The sequence below is a fragment of the Carassius auratus genome, chromosome 40, assembly GCF_003368295.1.
Source record: "Carassius auratus strain Wakin chromosome 40, ASM336829v1, whole genome shotgun sequence".
In the NCBI taxonomy this organism is placed as follows: domain Eukaryota; kingdom Metazoa; phylum Chordata; class Actinopteri; order Cypriniformes; family Cyprinidae; genus Carassius; species Carassius auratus.
This window is the reverse complement of record NC_039282.1, coordinates 3,843,068-3,859,736: the sequence shown is the minus strand read 5'-3', so window position 1 is coordinate 3,859,736 and position 16,669 is coordinate 3,843,068. Positions and strand designations below refer to the sequence as shown.

At 35.9% G+C, this 16,669-nt stretch overlaps 1 protein-coding gene across 3 annotated transcripts; it reads left to right on the top strand.

Moving 5' to 3' along the window:
• The first annotated feature begins 4,617 nt into the window (after window positions 1-4,617).
• LOC113058290 (uncharacterized) lies at window positions 4,618-14,382 on the top strand. 3 transcript variants are annotated; one of them, XM_026226054.1, is made up of 15 exons: window positions 4,618-4,860; window positions 6,378-6,404; window positions 6,770-7,096; window positions 7,227-7,535; window positions 8,574-8,861; window positions 8,951-9,098; window positions 9,308-9,477; window positions 9,573-9,860; window positions 10,788-11,099; window positions 11,410-11,697; window positions 11,803-11,959; window positions 12,697-12,857; window positions 12,940-13,015; window positions 13,357-13,387; window positions 13,488-14,382. In XM_026226054.1, exons 1-15 carry the CDS (start codon window positions 4,794-4,796, stop codon window positions 13,632-13,634), a joined length of 2,796 nt encoding a protein of 931 aa, XP_026081839.1. In that variant the 5' UTR covers window positions 4,618-4,793; the 3' UTR covers window positions 13,635-14,382. The 3 variants fall into 3 exon arrangements, with proteins under 3 accessions (XP_026081839.1, XP_026081837.1, XP_026081840.1); XM_026226052.1 differs by having other exon boundaries at window positions 4,620-4,860; window positions 13,485-14,382; XM_026226055.1 differs by lacking the exon at window positions 6,378-6,404 and having other exon boundaries at window positions 4,623-4,860; window positions 13,485-14,382.
• Window positions 14,383-16,669: the final 2,287 nt, after the last annotated feature.

The following is a 16,669-nucleotide window of genomic DNA, read 5'->3' as shown; positions in this document are numbered from 1 at the left end:
CATAAACTCGCAATTCTGAGAAATAAAGTCAAAGTTGCATGAAATAAACACAATTTCTACTTATAATGTCAGAGCTACAAGACATAAACTTGCAATTGCAAGTTATAAAAATCTTAATTGTGAGACATAAACTCGCCATTGCGAGAAAAAGTTTATATCTCGTAATTACCTTTTTCATTTTTATTCAGTGGCGGAAATTTGCCTCCATACTTTCAACTACCATCATTACCAACCATTTGATAAGTGTCTTGCTGAGCAAGTGAAGTTATATAATCAGTATGTTTATAGCAACTTGAATAATAACACATCTAGTTTAATGGCAGACATTTGAATGTAACTCAGTCGTGCTATTAAGTACCGTGGTATCTCCGAGATATAAGCTACTTGTGTGAAGTATATTTCCCCCCTCACACAACCAAGTAATTAAATAGCCTGAGAGACTGCAAGACCTACTTATATTTGTAACCCCACTGACTGTAAATCACAGAGTAATATGTTGCCTTCAGTTAGTTTTGTCTTGCTAGTGGCTCCTCTGGTGTCTGAGTAACAGAAGGCCTTCGGACAGCTATGTGCATTCTCCTCTGTTCCCGTGTTGCCCGTGCGTCCATTCATGTTATTAAATTCTCCAGTGGCAGTGATACCGAAAGGGCTCATGCATTTATGTCACTTGGTCAATGGGCATAAAGGCTCTGGAAGCCGTGACAATGCAGTTTAATTTCTCCCTGCTTTTGTAATGCCAGAATGCAATAAAAAAGCCTGGCATCATGTCTGGCTCCAGTTGGACTGTTTTACTGATCCAAAATTCCAGCCCTGAAAACTATTAGTAGTGAAATGTCAGATGTAGAAGAATGGCATCTTGTTCCTTGTAGGTTTAGCTGTTGGACACCATAAAGCAGCTGACAAGCAAGTTACTAAATATTTTAGATGAGCCACATAAGCCGTGTGATTCAACGAACAATAAATATACATGATCTGATCTACTACCCATTTAAGAGGACTTCAGCTACTGCTGTGACTTGAAAGGGGACAATATTTTGGATTTTAACAAAAAAATGTGCTGTAGAGAAATTAAATCATTGGGTTCAACTTTTTGAAGCTATGGTTATTTATTTGACCGGTTATCATTATCAGTAATGCAAATGAACAGCAAGTGTGACAGATGCCAGTTTGAACCATGTCAGATCAGCACAGAGACAGCTGCCATTAGAAATACAGGTTTAAGGAGATTTTATTTTGGTTTGCATTTATTCATGCATGTATTTATTAGAATTTGAGCGGATGAGATGTAAACAATTCATCTGTTTCTTCATTCTAGACACACTGCTCATTACACCTCATGTGCGGTAAATGCTGTTACAACGGCTAAATTAATAAATGTAAATGTAGCTTCCTCAAAAAGTTAATTTAATGCACTTTCTGTAGTCTCCCTAATGGACATCTGTGTCAGTTTACATTTTTCACCTTAGATTAAATAAAATATATGTATTATACGTGTATGTGTGTGTGTATTTATTTTTTATTAAGAAAAAATATATACATTTTATTCAAGACACACACACACACACACACACACACACACACATATTAACAGTAAAATGTTTATGTGTGTATATGCAAGTATTATAAGTGTGTGTGTGTCTGCATTTATAGTTTTAAAATAAATAACATAAAATATAAACATTTACTGAATTGTATTTGTTTAATTATTTGCTAGTTCATTTTTATATTTTTAGAAAATCATGTCACCAACAGTTAAATATTTGCTATAATTATTTGTAACTTTAGAATTGTCAATGACATGTTTCTCTATTGGCTTGCTTTTTTTCCAATTAACAGCTAAATATTAAAATGATTAAAACATGTGTGTCCTATTAAAAAGTAAATTTAATGCATTTTTCTAAGTCTGCCTAATGAACATCTGCCACAGAGTTTTTACCCTTAGATGGCAGTCATGGGTTGTGTCTGGCACTGATGCATGACTGATGAATGCATGACCACTGACGTTTCTTTTATATTCTCTTGCTTCTAAATTTCCCTCTTAAAGTGACACTAGTTTGATTAAGTGCTCATAAAATACACATTTTGTAAATGATTAGATCTATTGCTGAAAACAATAAAAAACATAAAGTTTTAATGGCATCGTAAAAATACATGATACCTGGTTGGCCAGTCCGGTGGAGTTCTGACTCGGGGCATGAAATATAGCACACTGAAGTGAGCATTTATGTCAAATTCGACTTCAAGAAATGTATTGATTATTCCCTCCAATGTGGTGCCTCCACACTCAGCAAATTACGCTCTCATTCACAGGTTGCGTGTGGAGTTTCTGTTGCGTCAGCTTGAAGAAATAACGCATGAAAGGAGATGTAATTGTAATTACTTTACACTTAATTAATAGCATTCTGTTCCCAATCTTCATAAGCTCGTTTACTCAGCATGCAATACTTTCATCAGAACTGGACTTTCATCTTTTTACAATTTATATAATTTTTATTTTATTTCTTTAATAATCAACGTTAGCATGAATGTGCAGCCCATTTTACTTCTGTAATGTATGATTTATTGATTTTATCCATCTGGAATCGAGTGGACATGGCTGGAGGAAATGTGGACTCCCCAGTGTTGGGACATCAGTGTTTGGTTTGTTGGCATGGAAAAGCTGCCTGGTTTGCTGGTTTTTCACAGAGACAGTGAGTGGTGCACGGCTCTCCAGGACTGGTGGGCGAAAGTTTGGCTTCCTCTCAGAAACGTGGCATGGACATCAAATCATCTGCCATCTGTTATCAATGTCATCAGTATTAGATGTTTCTATGTAAGCATCCTTTGAAATTATTATATATATATATATATATATATATATATATATATATATATATATATATATATATATATATATATATATTTATTTATTTATTTATTTATAATAGACAGCAATTTGCAGTTACAAGGGAAAAAAGGGAAAAAATGTGAAATAAAAAATGTGCAATTTTTATTTATTTTTTTATTCTGTGGCAGAAACAACAACAGGATTGTGAGATGTAAACTTAAAGAAATTAGAGGGAAAAAAATATAACTTGCAAGAAGTTTATAACCTGACATAATTCTGAGAATTCTGAGAAAAAAGTCCAAATTGTGACATAAAAAGTCACAAGTAGGCTACCTTTTTTTATTTTATTCCATGGCTGAAACAAGCTTCCATTATTCATAATTTTTACTTAAAAAAACGTTAGATTTTTTTCTTGCTAAATATAATTTTTTACTGTATATGGTGAGCTAACTTACAGGTTTCTATTGTAACATTTTTACACTCTTTTGTTATGTGCTAAAGATTTTTATTTTATATTTGTGAGCTGTTTATTTGCAGTTCATCCAAGTGAATCACAGCATAGGCAGCATCTGCAGACTCTGTATCGATAAACAATAAATCCCAAAAAGCAATTCTTGTGAATGCAATTCTCTTTGATTCTGAGAAGTGATAGCTACAGTATTGCAATTGTATTACAGTCATTCCCAACTACAAGGTGTGACAATGATACAGCATCATTAGAGGCCAATCTAATGAAATTCCGAACAATGATATGAAAACATCAGAAAATGAAAAACGTATTAATACAGTTGGTCTGTTTTGCACAAGCTCCACTGATTGCCTTTAAAGGAGATTTTTACATTGACTAACAGGAACCCAGCACTGAGGCTGGCGTTTGGCTCAAAGTCTTCCTGTTTACCTTGATAACTGTCATTTTGTGGTGTAAATGTGTGATGATTTGTGTCTGTGTGTCTACGAGTGAACATGTCAGTTGCCATCATGTTTTAGTGCACAGTAATACTCTTAGCAAGTCACAGTTACTCGTACATCTCAACAAACAGACGGCAAACGCTCCTGCCACCTACTATTTGCAGTAGGAAACTGAGAAACCTCAATCGAAGTGTCTGCCGTGGACTGAAACTACTTTTTCACTGTTTAGTGAATGAGTGAAAAATGTTGTTGAAACCTCAGTACCCCTTCAACCGATGAGTCAACAGTTTAATTGTAGTTTCCCAAGCAGTGACATCCATTCTCTACAACTCACTTCTCAACAGGACTGAAAGAGGATGTATGACTAAGAATGATAACTGACTAATTTGACAGTTGTAAGCGAATAGAGGTTATACTCTTAGTGACAGGGGCTGAAAAGCTGTTTAGACTGCGTCTACACAATGAGATTTACTTTTTTTCTGTGAACACAAATTGTTCTATTTAATCAGCAAAATTAATCTGCATTTAATAATTTTGCTGATTAATGTACAAGTTTGTTAATAGAACCAATCTGGTCCAAATGGTTGGCAGTAAAATGTCATCAACATTTAAATTTAAATTTAAAGTTTGTCATATCATTCTTAATGTGTGGTTTTTTTTGTTGTTGTTGTTGTTGTTGTTGTTTTTATACAAACAAATCATCATCTCATTATAATCTCATTATCATAAAACGTAACAGGTTGTCACATCAAAACATCCAGGGCAAAGATGCTAGATCATATCTATGACCATAATAAATAGGCATGAGAGTTATTTTTGAAGTAATGATCTACAAATGTAGTGTAGACAGGCAGTTTCGGGGTTATTCAAAGCCTGACTATTTTTGGGGTTTGGGGTGAGGAGCACACACACATTCACACACTTCTCTAGCAGCTGACTATGACCTCTTCTGTCCCGCAGACTAACAGATTCAACCACACACAGACACACACACACACACCCTGGCACATACATTGAACTGTTTTTTGCTCCAGTTGCCTTCTTTAATGACTTCAACATGGGCCTGCCAATATTTTTTATTTCAGCAATTATTCTAAATCTTGCTCACAGAGGGGACATGCAAGGTAGGTTCATATTATCTCAGATTTCAGTATTTTTGCTTAATTTGATCAGATTATGCTGTTGTGTTTTCTGGCCCTTTTGAATAGCTTGCATATTTTCCGATTGCCTATGTATAAGAACAAACCAATTTGGATATAATGTGAATTAATAGAATATGGTTAGATACTTGAACACACAACCTGTGCATTTCATCTGAGTCTGTCACTTTGCTCACACTGAGAAGACGCTTCCTGAGAAAAGGGAGGGAATGAGAATTTCTGGCAGGCTTTGCAATTGTGCATAATTAACATTGTTACTGTTTCTTTAAAGTAGCCCGTTGTTTAAATTGTTGCTATTGTTATTTTGAGCTTTTTTGAGGGTTTTGAGTATGTGATGATAAGCATGATAAAATCGGTTGCTCAGTGAGAAGAGCTTCGTGCAATGAACGAAGATTCTTTCACAAATTCTGCTTTAGGCATTTCCACTGTCCTTCGCCAGACATCCTTATTTGAGAAAAACATTGAACCACTTATCCTTTCATTCTGAAACTAATAAATGCTGGTGCATGGAAACAATCAGTTGTGTCTTGTATTTAGTACTGATGAAATTATATCCCTAGAAAAGATTAAATCAGATTAAATTCTTACGAAAAAGAAAAATGTGGTTTCAATTGTTCAGTTAACATACAGTAGCAATGCAGAATGCAAAATGCTTTTTTCAGATGGCAAAAAAAATGCTTCTTGCAATTGTGTGTTCTGCTGGCTTTATTTATTTATTTATTTATTTTTTATTTTTCTTGCTCAAGCCATCAGATTCGGAACATCATCAAATCAGGGTAGTAATGACGCATGCAAAGGCTGTGATTTTGAACACACAGAATTGTGTTCGCATGTAATCAGTTAAATGACGTACAGTGGTATGTGTGCGGTTTGCAGAAGCACGCAGCATTTGTGCAAAAGACCTGTGTTGGAAAGTCTTGTCACATGACTGAAAAACCAAAAACATCTGCTTCCTTTTGTGCAAAGCATCTCAATTTCCATTCTAGACTCTATGCATGCTGCGTGTGATGTCACTTTTGTAATCAGGGCCTTATGCGTTTTTTTTACACTGTAGGAAATATTGCCTAATGCATTTTTGAGTTACTTTTAGCTTTTGTAAACAGCGAGAAAATGTCATTGGTCTTTATAGTTCACCCAGAATTAAATTTCCGTCATTTACTTACCCTCATGTAATTTCAAATGATACATGACTTACTTTCTTCCTTGTAATACAAATGGAGATATTTTGAATAATGTGCTGGCCCCTCTTTTCCATCACAATGATAGGGACAGGATGCAAAAAGGAGGCAGAAGCACCATAAAAGTAGTCAACATTACTTAAATTTGGGCCTGTTCTTCACACAAACTTATCACATAACTTCAGAAGCCTTGCAATATGGCGTGCAATTCTTTTTAAGTTTGACAGCCCCAGTCTCCATTAACTTTAATTATACGGAAAAGAATGGCCAGGTCATTTTTCAAAATCTCTATTTTTATCTTAAGTCTTTTGGGTTTGGAACCACAAGAGGGTAAGTAAATAATGACAGACATTTTTGACTGACTTTTTCTTTTTTCTTTTCTTTTAAGAAAGTGGTTTCTTAATTTACTCTGTTGCATAATATATGCCCTTCAGGATTCATTTCACAAATGTTAGGGGGTGTTAAATGGACATGTCAAGAAATCCTTTTGTCGGCAGCCCTATCTCAAATGAAGAAATCCGTCTAAGTTTGTTAAGAGTGCCAAGTGCTGACATTTCCCCTGACTGTGCTTTATAGGGGTTACACAATGGGTGCAATGAACAAATTAAAAGAGTTCTTGCCTGAACGATTACTGTAATGGACTATGTCATTAAATCTTTGAGTAATATTCCTTCCTCTGTTTTATTTTTATAAAGATTTGGAGACCAGAGACTTGGTTCTTGACCAAAGAGTGACAGGGATTTTGGGAGAGGAGGTCTACCTGCGCTGTCTGTACACTGGACAAAGTAACATCTTGTTCTCCTCCTGGAACCGTTTAGATTCTACAAAGAAGGCGAGGAAAATGGCAGGCTACAAATTCAGTACCAATTTTTTCAACAGAGAAAACTTTGACATCCCGGCATCAATTACAAACCTTACTGTAAAGGTGAACGTGACTAGTTTTGATCAAGAGGGAGAATACACATGTGTCTTTGACTCTGAAGAGGATGAAACAAAGGACACCACGTATCTCAGTGTTATCGGTGAGTATACAAAAACGCATTTTGCCCAGAAAAAAAGCAAGCATATGAGTTTGAAATGACATGACGAATGTGTAAACTATTGAAAATCATTGGGGGAAAAAAATCATCGAACCTCTGTTTTGTCTCTAAGCTCGTCCTGATGTTGACATAACTTTGAAAGAGGAAGTTGTGAATGGGACCATCTACCACGCTGTCACTTGCTCTGCCTCCGGTGCCAAGCCTGAGGCTGTGATTAGATGGGAGATCTCTGGTGCCCTTCCAAGAGACGACATCTTCTCCGTGAACAAGATTAATCCAGTTCATCCCAATGGCACAACCAGTTCAATCAGTGTACTTCGCTTCCCCCTAATTATGAACAATGAGAGCACTGTCACCTGTGTGGTTGAGCATCCAGCTTTTACTGAACCCAAAAGAGCCAACGTAGAGGTAGACACATTTGGTAAGTTCTGCTTCGATAGGTAGTAAAAAGAGATCGTTTTATTAGGAAAAGCCAGAGTGTGCAAGACAACATAAGTTAGTTGTGTGTACTTTTGCACTGGCTAATTTGTTCAGAATGAAACCTTAAACACAGAACTGAGAAAACAAGTTTCATTCTCCTATTGTCTGCTCTTTGCACTAAGGCCACATGTGTTTCCTGTGGTACTGTCACATTTGCAGCAGATGTCTGACCACAAAGAACATCCTTGTAGAAATCAAACATTGCAAAACTGTGAAGAGTAAACATCAGTAGTTCTGTATTTATTAACATTTATTAAATAACCTTTTTATTTATTTATTAACCAAATATTACCATTTATTAAAAAAAAATGCCTGCTAATCAAACTTATGAATGCTGGTGAACTCAGCAAGAATTGTTCTCACAGCAAACAGTTAATTTGCTTGTTTTCAGGCCTGATTCACGAAAAAAGTTATGCAAATCGATTAACAAAACCAGCCCAAAAATGTAGTAAGAATTTGCACAGTGCAGTTTCTTAAACTTGCAAACCTGATCAGATAAAATTGTGTTTACCTTCTGCTGTACCTTAGCGGTAATAGAGCAAGACGGACTATTGACCTGTAATTTTGGTTTAGAAGACAATCTGTAAAGTGTTTGCCTATAGTAGTAGTGTTGAGGCTGAAATGAACGACTTCAGCTTGATTGAAATACTCCTGCGCTAAATGCTAAACTATATTGCATTTGGTTAGCGAACAGGTTTTTGCAAGTGGAGCAAATGTTTGGTGACTTAATCTTTTATCACTTCTTGAATCATGACATCTAAACCAAGTGTCTTTCATTCACTGAGAAAGTACCTTGCTTGGAGCTAGAGTTAGTGTCTACAACAGCTTGGTAAACAGACCGAGCAGCTGTTCAAACTCCTCTAAACTCAAATGTATGCTTGTTTAACCTTAGGATTATTCTCAGACATACAAAGAAAAGACCTGTCTCTTTTTCATGAACTTCCTCTGTTCTTATTGGCACTTTTCTTCTTTTTAACAGTTTCTCCTGATATAAACATGGAGACCTCCCTGGTCCAAGAAGGAGGAGAAGACTTTCAAGAGGTCATATGTACAGCAACAGGAGGGAGGCCACATCCAAATATCACATGGATACTTCCTGAATTCAAAAACATGCCACCTTCAGAGAGAAATGTCTCCAGGACAGATTCAGTTATCAGTTCATATTGGTTCCCTTCAGATCCTTATGAAGGAGAAAATATCATTTGTGTCTTTAACTACACGTTTCTCCCGTTCATAAACTCAAGGACAATCACTTTGCCAATTTACTGTGAGTACCAGCACTATTTAAACTGAATAGATGCACATGTGTAGAATATTTGAAGCACTTTTTAATTAGTAAACCTTTTTCCCATCTAGATCTTTCCTCACTTCAGCTGAAAGACCTTGATTATGGCATTAACATTGAGAATCAGACTTCACTGGTGCTTGTGGAGGGGGACACGGATATTAAAATCAGGATGGAAGTTGTAGGCAATGTACCAAGTTTTAAAATGAAATGTTCCAGGTAAGATGAAGTAATATTATCACTGAAGGCCTTGAATACGTGCGTAAAATTGAAATAAAAAACGAGCACTGATACAACAAAATGATAGAGTCAATTTTATACACAATGTAAAAATGTAAGTATTAGATTGTAGTGTGTTCTTCACAGAATAAAAGCATTGAGACAAGTTGTGAAATGCTTGCTTTGCACTTTTTTATCACTTGGTCAAGGCAAGGCCAACCACTGCCTGAAGATGTGGATGTGGTTGGCAGTGATCTCTTTATCAGAGGACCCGTAGAGCTGCACCTTGTCGGACAATATCTCTGTCAGGCCTCTTACCGTAGACATCAGGCTTCTCTGCACTTCACAATCAAAGTAAATCCAAAAGTCCTACTGCCAGGTACTTTATATTTGCCATCACTCAGTGTTGATATTCTACACTCTACAACTAAAGATTGTAAACTGACTGTAAACATGATTTGTTTTTACTTTTAGTGACATTTCCCCCAAATATCAGTGTGAATTCAGTAGAAAATTCAGGCTCTGTTCACATTGAGTGTTTGGCATCCAATGCTGTTCCCGCTGCAAATGTGTCCTGGATTCTTCCACAAGAGATTAAAAGTACAATTCAGTCTGAAGACACACACCTTAATGGATCTTTCTCTGTCAGAAGTGTGTTGACTGTGCCTAGCTGCATGAACCGCAGATATGTAGTTGAGTGCGTAGTCGACCATCCTGACTTCATGGAAAAAGAAAGGCGGCAGATTGCTCTTCCTGTGTGTGGTAAGACATTGTTGGATGGATGGATGGAAGGATGAATTGAGAGGTGGACAAATGGATTGATGGATGGAAGGATGGATGGATGGATGGATAGTATAATGATGATAACAGAATGATGGATAATGATGGATGGATGGATGGAATAGTAGATGGAGTGATAGGTGGACAAATGGAAGGATGGATGGATTGATTGTATAATGATGATAATATAACAATGGATGGATGGATGGGTGATAGATGGATGCATGAATAGAACCATAGATGGATGGAGTGGTTGACGAATAGATAGATGATAGTACAATGATGGTGATAATAGAATGATAGATGGATGGATGGATGGATGGATGGATTAACCGATCAACAGAACAATGGATGGATGAATTGATAAATAGATACGTGGATGAACAGTAGATAGATGGATGGATAAGTGGATGAATAGATAGGTGGATACCTGGATGGTTGGATAGAACTATAGATGGATGGAGAGGTTGATGAATGGTAGATTATAGTACAATGATGATAATAGATTGATTGATTGATTGATTGATTGATTGATTGATTGATTGATTGATTGATTGATTGATAGGTGGATGAACAGTAGATGGATGGATGGATGGATGGATTGATTGACAACTGGATGAATAGATAGGTGGATGTATGGACAGGTGGATGAACAGTAGATGGATGGATGGATTGATAAGTGGATGAATAGATAGGTGGATGAATGGACAGGTGGATGAACAGTAGATGGATGGATGGATTGATAAGTGGATGAATAGATAGGTGGATGAATGCATAGGTGGATGGAGGTATGGATTGTATAGAACAATGGATGGATAGATGCATGCTGTTTACATAGGCAGCATACTAGGTTTTAAAACAGAGCCATCTATCAAAAATTCTGACATGTAGTTCGTTTTCTGGTTGTAGCACCACCGAATATAACCATGCAGTCTGGTGTCGAATGGGACAATGACATTACATATGCATGGCTGGTGTGTTCAGTGCAGAGCCAGACCCCGGCAACAAACATCACCTGGACTGTCGAGCGCCATGGCATTGATACGAGCTCTAGTGAATGTGCAATGACTCAATCTGCGTTTCAGGAGGATCATGTGAATGTTGCTCAGAGCAGGGTGCGTATTCCTATTCACTCACATGCCGGATGCACCGTGACCTGTGTGGTTGAGCTTCAAGGGTTAGAGAAACCAGAGAACAAGAGCATCGTCCTCCCATCCTTGAGTAAGTTTTACTATTACATTAACCCCAAAAGTAGTTTGACACTTGAGCCACACTTAGAAAAGTATTAATGTGATTGCATAAGAAAGCTACAAATCAGTCCATTCATACTTTTTAAACATGACCTAATTATTACCGTGAAACTGCTATGCTTCTTATGGCTTGAATTTAAAGAAATAATCAAGTTTAATTGACAGCAGTTGATGAAAACCTAAAACCCTAAAATGACCACTACAATGACAAGAACAGCTTGAACAGTTGCTTTTACAAAATTAACACAATAATGAAGTAATGAAAACGTCTTTGCTGTCAGGGCCATCTGCAAGCCGCGCGTTTCTGGGTGAAGAGAGATACACTGAGATTTGGCATGCAGTGTGTGAGTACAGCGGTGATGGGGTGAAACCCAACATCTCCTGGGTCCTTCCTGATGAAGACGCTGTAACTCAAGCGACTACCGAGGTCAAATATAACGGAATTAAAGTAGAAGTCAATTCAACTCATGCATTTCAACTCAGTCAATATGAGGGGAAAGATTTGATATGTCTGATCCAGAACAAGCTCGGCAGGGATGAGAGGCGGAAAATACGAGTTCCAAAATATTGTAAGCATTCCTTAACCCCAAAATACTGACTGGCACAATTTCTGGCTGTTCTTTCAGTAAATGTATTTTATTTGCTGAATGCAATCTGCTTTATCGTTCACTCAGCTATTTCAAGTATTGAGGTTTTAAACAAAACCACACTTGATCGTAGAAGTCATGGCCAGAATGAGCATCGTTTAGCACTGCAAGAAAACCTCTCGAATCAGAAGATACATCTCAGAGCCCATGGCAATGCTCCATCGTACAAGACAATATGTTACAGGTATGTTGAGTAGAGCATGCTTAAATAAGGCACAAAATACTCAAGAATTCAAAGTTGCCGCACAGAAAAACACTTCATGAATGTACCACGGCCTATTGCACAGTTCTCAAAACCTAAATACTGCACACTGATTTTTCTTTCATTTCGGACATCCAGAGAGTAACATAGAGAAGACAAGGGCTAGTTAATGCTTTCACATTCATGTTTTACTAAAGGATTATTTATGCTATACAATAAATGTGGTGCCCTCTTACCAGTAGAATTATTCAACTTAAAAAAAAAAATTGTTGTTTAACCTTAAGTACTAAAATACCTAAAGCTAAATTACTTTAACCTAATAAATAAAAATAAATAAATAATATATAGACATGTTAGAAAAAATGAATAAAAATGACAAAAACGCAACAAGATTACTAAGACTTTTGTGAAAATCGTGTGTGCTCCTGTGGCTCAGTGGTAGAGCATTGTGTTTGTGATGCGAAAGGTTATGGGTTTGGGTCCCAGGGAACACACATACTGGTAAAAAAAATTTAGAGCCTGAATGTACTGTAAGTTGTATTGGATAAAAGTGTCATTTTGTGTGATCTACCCCTTTAACTTTTCAGTTTTGTTTGTGCTAATTTCAGACATCTTGACCAAAACTCTTCTAGATCGTCCATCTTTCAGTTTCTAGAGAAAAATAGACTTTTTTTTTCCAAGTTGTCATCTGAGACGTCTCTGAATTTTTCTCATCCCAGGGAGGACGGGTCAGCAGCTGACACCACGGGAATGGCACTGGTTTTTACAGAACCAGTGTCTGAACTGGATGCAGGACTGTACATATGCCACGTCTCGTACCACCACCACACGGCTAAAGTTTTCATTCGGGTGGATGTAACTAGTGAAGAGACTCAACACAGTGAGTTTTACACATATCAGGCATAGATTATCAGCAGATGGAATTATGGTCAATCGGGGTAATGAACGTCTGTTTCCCACAGTGATATTCATCACTATTTGTTCCACATCAGCCGCTGCAATCACCCTCATCCTGATTATCATTCTGGCTGTCCTCTGGTGAGTAGACTCGCTTTCTAACAAACTAAATAAAATTCAGCTGTTTTCTTTTTGGATATTATACCATACAGGTGAGAACAGTGAAGGCAAACAGGAAGCAAGGTATCTTACCTAGACCAATGGCATGCACAGTGTTCATAAACAGGATACATGGTGGCTTGCACAGGCTGGCAGTACGAGACCACATCTCTACCACATCTCTGCTATTCATGCGACATAAACAGACTGCTCATGTCTTAGTGGTAGACATGTCAATTTGAATTGCAAAAGTTTCTGTGGCTTTTTGTTTTAGAAAAAAAAATCCCCCTTGATATAAATTTCCTAATCTTATTTCTTTCTAGCAAAAGTGGGAGAAGTCAATCATCACAAAAGGTACAAAGACAGAGTGTTATATAATTGCAACTATAGCTTGTCCAATAGATATAAAAAACTGATTTGATTATTATTATTATTTTTTTTTTTTTCAAAGAAGAAAGACAGAAGAGAGCGTGAGTCTCTAGCAGCTCTAATGCAGGACCCTCACTGCCCAGACAAGACGGTGATTCCAGGCACGGCTGGGTCGCACTATGCTGAGCTTGTGCACTATTCCATTGTGTTTGATGCTAAAAGCACCGTGTGACCCACTGGTTGAATTATATGACGTTATGTATAAGTTTTTGCACATACTTGTGGAGCTCATCACAGCTTGCGTGCATTAAAAGGGGGCCATGTTTAAGAAATGTATTCATTTTCAGTCAGATTTTGCTGAAAGTTTACTCAACATTAGGCCATCCACGATTTTAGACTAATTGTTTCATCTGAACACATCTGGAAAAATTACAATAATCCACACCACTCCAGTCCATCACTGCATGTTTCAGGTTTCTCCAAAACTTCTCCAAATCTTTTCAGACGAAGAAACAACTCATCTGCATATATTATGGCCTGTGGGTGAGCACATTTAAGCAAATGTTTATTTCTGGATGAACTATTCTTTAGTGGTCTCAGGGGTTTTGGACCCCACTGTACAGTATATACACATTGCAGTTGGTGTTTCTGATATGTAGCTGTTCTTCTTCCTCAATTATAAATACCATCTGTAATGAAAATGAAGTAGCTTGGTATTACTTTCAGCATTATGATTTTGTTTTGATAAGTAGCATTGTTTCAGAAATATTCTACGCACATTTTTTAACGTTCTACTACTTTTAAAGACTGTTCTGATTTACACAGATGTTCTGATATGTTCTTATTCACACAGATGTATACTTTAAGAGTCTGACTGGGGTTTTCTATCTTGTTTTCATTGTAATTGATCTTGTAGCAGACAAACTGACTGACTCTGTAACGCTGTAGCGTCCTCTGCTGATCATACAGTATAAAATGAGGGAATCCACATCTGGGCCTGATGTGTCCAGTCTGATATTTTAGTTATAAGATTCACAAGCTTCAGTCTTTGTTTCAGCTTTGTGTTGCGCTAAGATGTTTAGGCATCTCCAGGGTAAATAATGTGACTCTGATTCTTGTAAAAAATACAATAAAATACTTGATAAGTTTAAATAGTTTTCGAATCTGTTTGTTTTGTCAGTTAAAAACTATTATCCAATCATAAGACAATATATGGGAAAATGCATTGAATATCACATGTATTTTTTTTCTCTCAATAAAATGTAGTTTCCTTTTACATTGATTTACAAAACATACAACACTATGGGGAGATCTGACCCTCGAAACTGAATTACTGTTGATAAACCAATCATACACAGTCCTTACATAAACAAGCAAAATATTAACGTTTTGTTAATATTTAAAGTTTCTTGTAAAGACAAGGTTTAAGTTGAAAATCAACTTTATTCACATTTGCAGGTGCTTTCCGTGTCTTTATGAATTCTAAACAGTAGAAATGGCTGTTTTCTGTGTCCTGAAAAAAATAACAAAATAGATACCTTCTGAACAGCTCTAGTTCATTATGCTACATTTTGATTACTACATTACGATCTATTGCTATCTCCATTATTTGAAAATCTGATGACATTTTATATTAGTGTTGTTGTTAATATATTCCATTATTAATCAACATACTATCAGAAAAGCACAGTTCTAGTCTGCAACGCTGATTTTCCATCCCTAATACAGCATTAGTCCTGCAACTGACAATCCTTTATGATAATTAAGGAGATTTTTCAAGTGATTTAATAGATTTTTGATAACAGTCCTTGATTATTTGCATGTTTGTCAGTTTTTAATAGAAAGTCTATCTATAAAATAAATCAGGGGTGGCCTGTAGCTTTCTAGTTGCCCTTAGACCTTGTTCAGGTGTGTTTGATTAAACATTCATCATTCATCTAAACATCTGAATGATGTTCTCTGGAATAAATTGCACAATATCTTATCGACTAGCTTGAAGCCCAGACTTGACAATGCACCAATGAACAAACACAAATCTATGAAATATATGAAATAAGACAGTTACCCCATCACCAGGACTCTGTTTGCTTCTGTCAAAAATTCTCCCAGATGTTTTTTCTCCCAGAAAGAAAACAGCAATATCTGACTGTGAACAAGTAAAAAAAACAGAGCCACCTTAAAATACTTACTTTTGAAAAGTTCATTTTGATAAACCAAGATACGTAATAATAAGGTATATTTTTTGCTGTTGTTCAAAATTAAAAGTTTAAATTCCCACTGGCTATTAATATATTATGTAATTTCATGATTATTCCCGTTGTCTTTAAAATAACAGCCCCATAAGGTAAAGTGTACTGACGAATGTAACGACAAGCATTAATGCTAAACTAAAATATGCTTTAATGTCATTTCTAATGATTGATTTCTATTCAATAAGTATCTAAGCTACAATTATATTCATTCTGGTGGCCTATGTTTATCAACACATGGAAATAAGTACTTTTTTTAATTCAAATAAAATATATTTAAACGTAATGATAATGAGCTAAACCCGTTAATTTGGCATTATTACAAGATCACTTTTTAAAAGTGTACTTAAAGAGAGATGCCTTGGTGACATTTCTCTAAACTATATTTCTCCATCTCTCAGGTAAGATTCTGGCTTCAATTAACTCTACATGTTTTATACATATATTGTGTAACCATAACTATTACTGGTATTACATTTTTTCAGTTACAAGTTTGTGCAAACTAGTTTTGATTCTGTAATGACCAAATATCAAATATGATATGACAATTTCCTCTTAAAGGCCTCTAAAATCAAAACTTTGCTGAAAAACCTGATTTATCTGCCATCTGATAGTAGTTTATTTTATTTCTTTTTTTTGCAAGTATAGGCCTAGTAATGTAAACTTAAGGTTATGATTCACTCATCTTTATTTGTCTTTGATGATTTTTATAAAGTACATATAAAAATAACTTTTATGTTATTGTTAGTACTGTTGATAATATAAGTTAATAATATTTTAAGACGAACACTTAATGGACTGAAGTAATTTAGGTGTACTTGATTATGCATGTTTTTTTATCATGTTAAATATGAATATCAAATATGATAAATCAGGCTTTTGAGCGATGTTGATTTGTACATTTTTCAAAACATCATTGTATTGTATTGCATTGATGTGGTTAGTCATATAATTAACAAAATCATTTATTTATTTATTGTTAAAACAATAGTTGACAGTGCCACAAATGTTCCTCTAG

Coding starts and splice junctions, on each gene's coding strand:
- LOC113058290 (XM_026226052.1), top strand. CDS start 4,794: ATGGGCCTGCCAATATTTTTTATTTCAGCAATTATTCTAAATCTTGCT. Junction 7,097..7,226: donor CACGTATCTCAGTGTTATCG/GTGAGTATACAA, acceptor TTTGTCTCTAAG/CTCGTCCTGATGTTGACATA. Junction 11,698..11,802: donor AATACGAGTTCCAAAATATT/GTAAGCATTCCT, acceptor TCGTTCACTCAG/CTATTTCAAGTATTGAGGTT.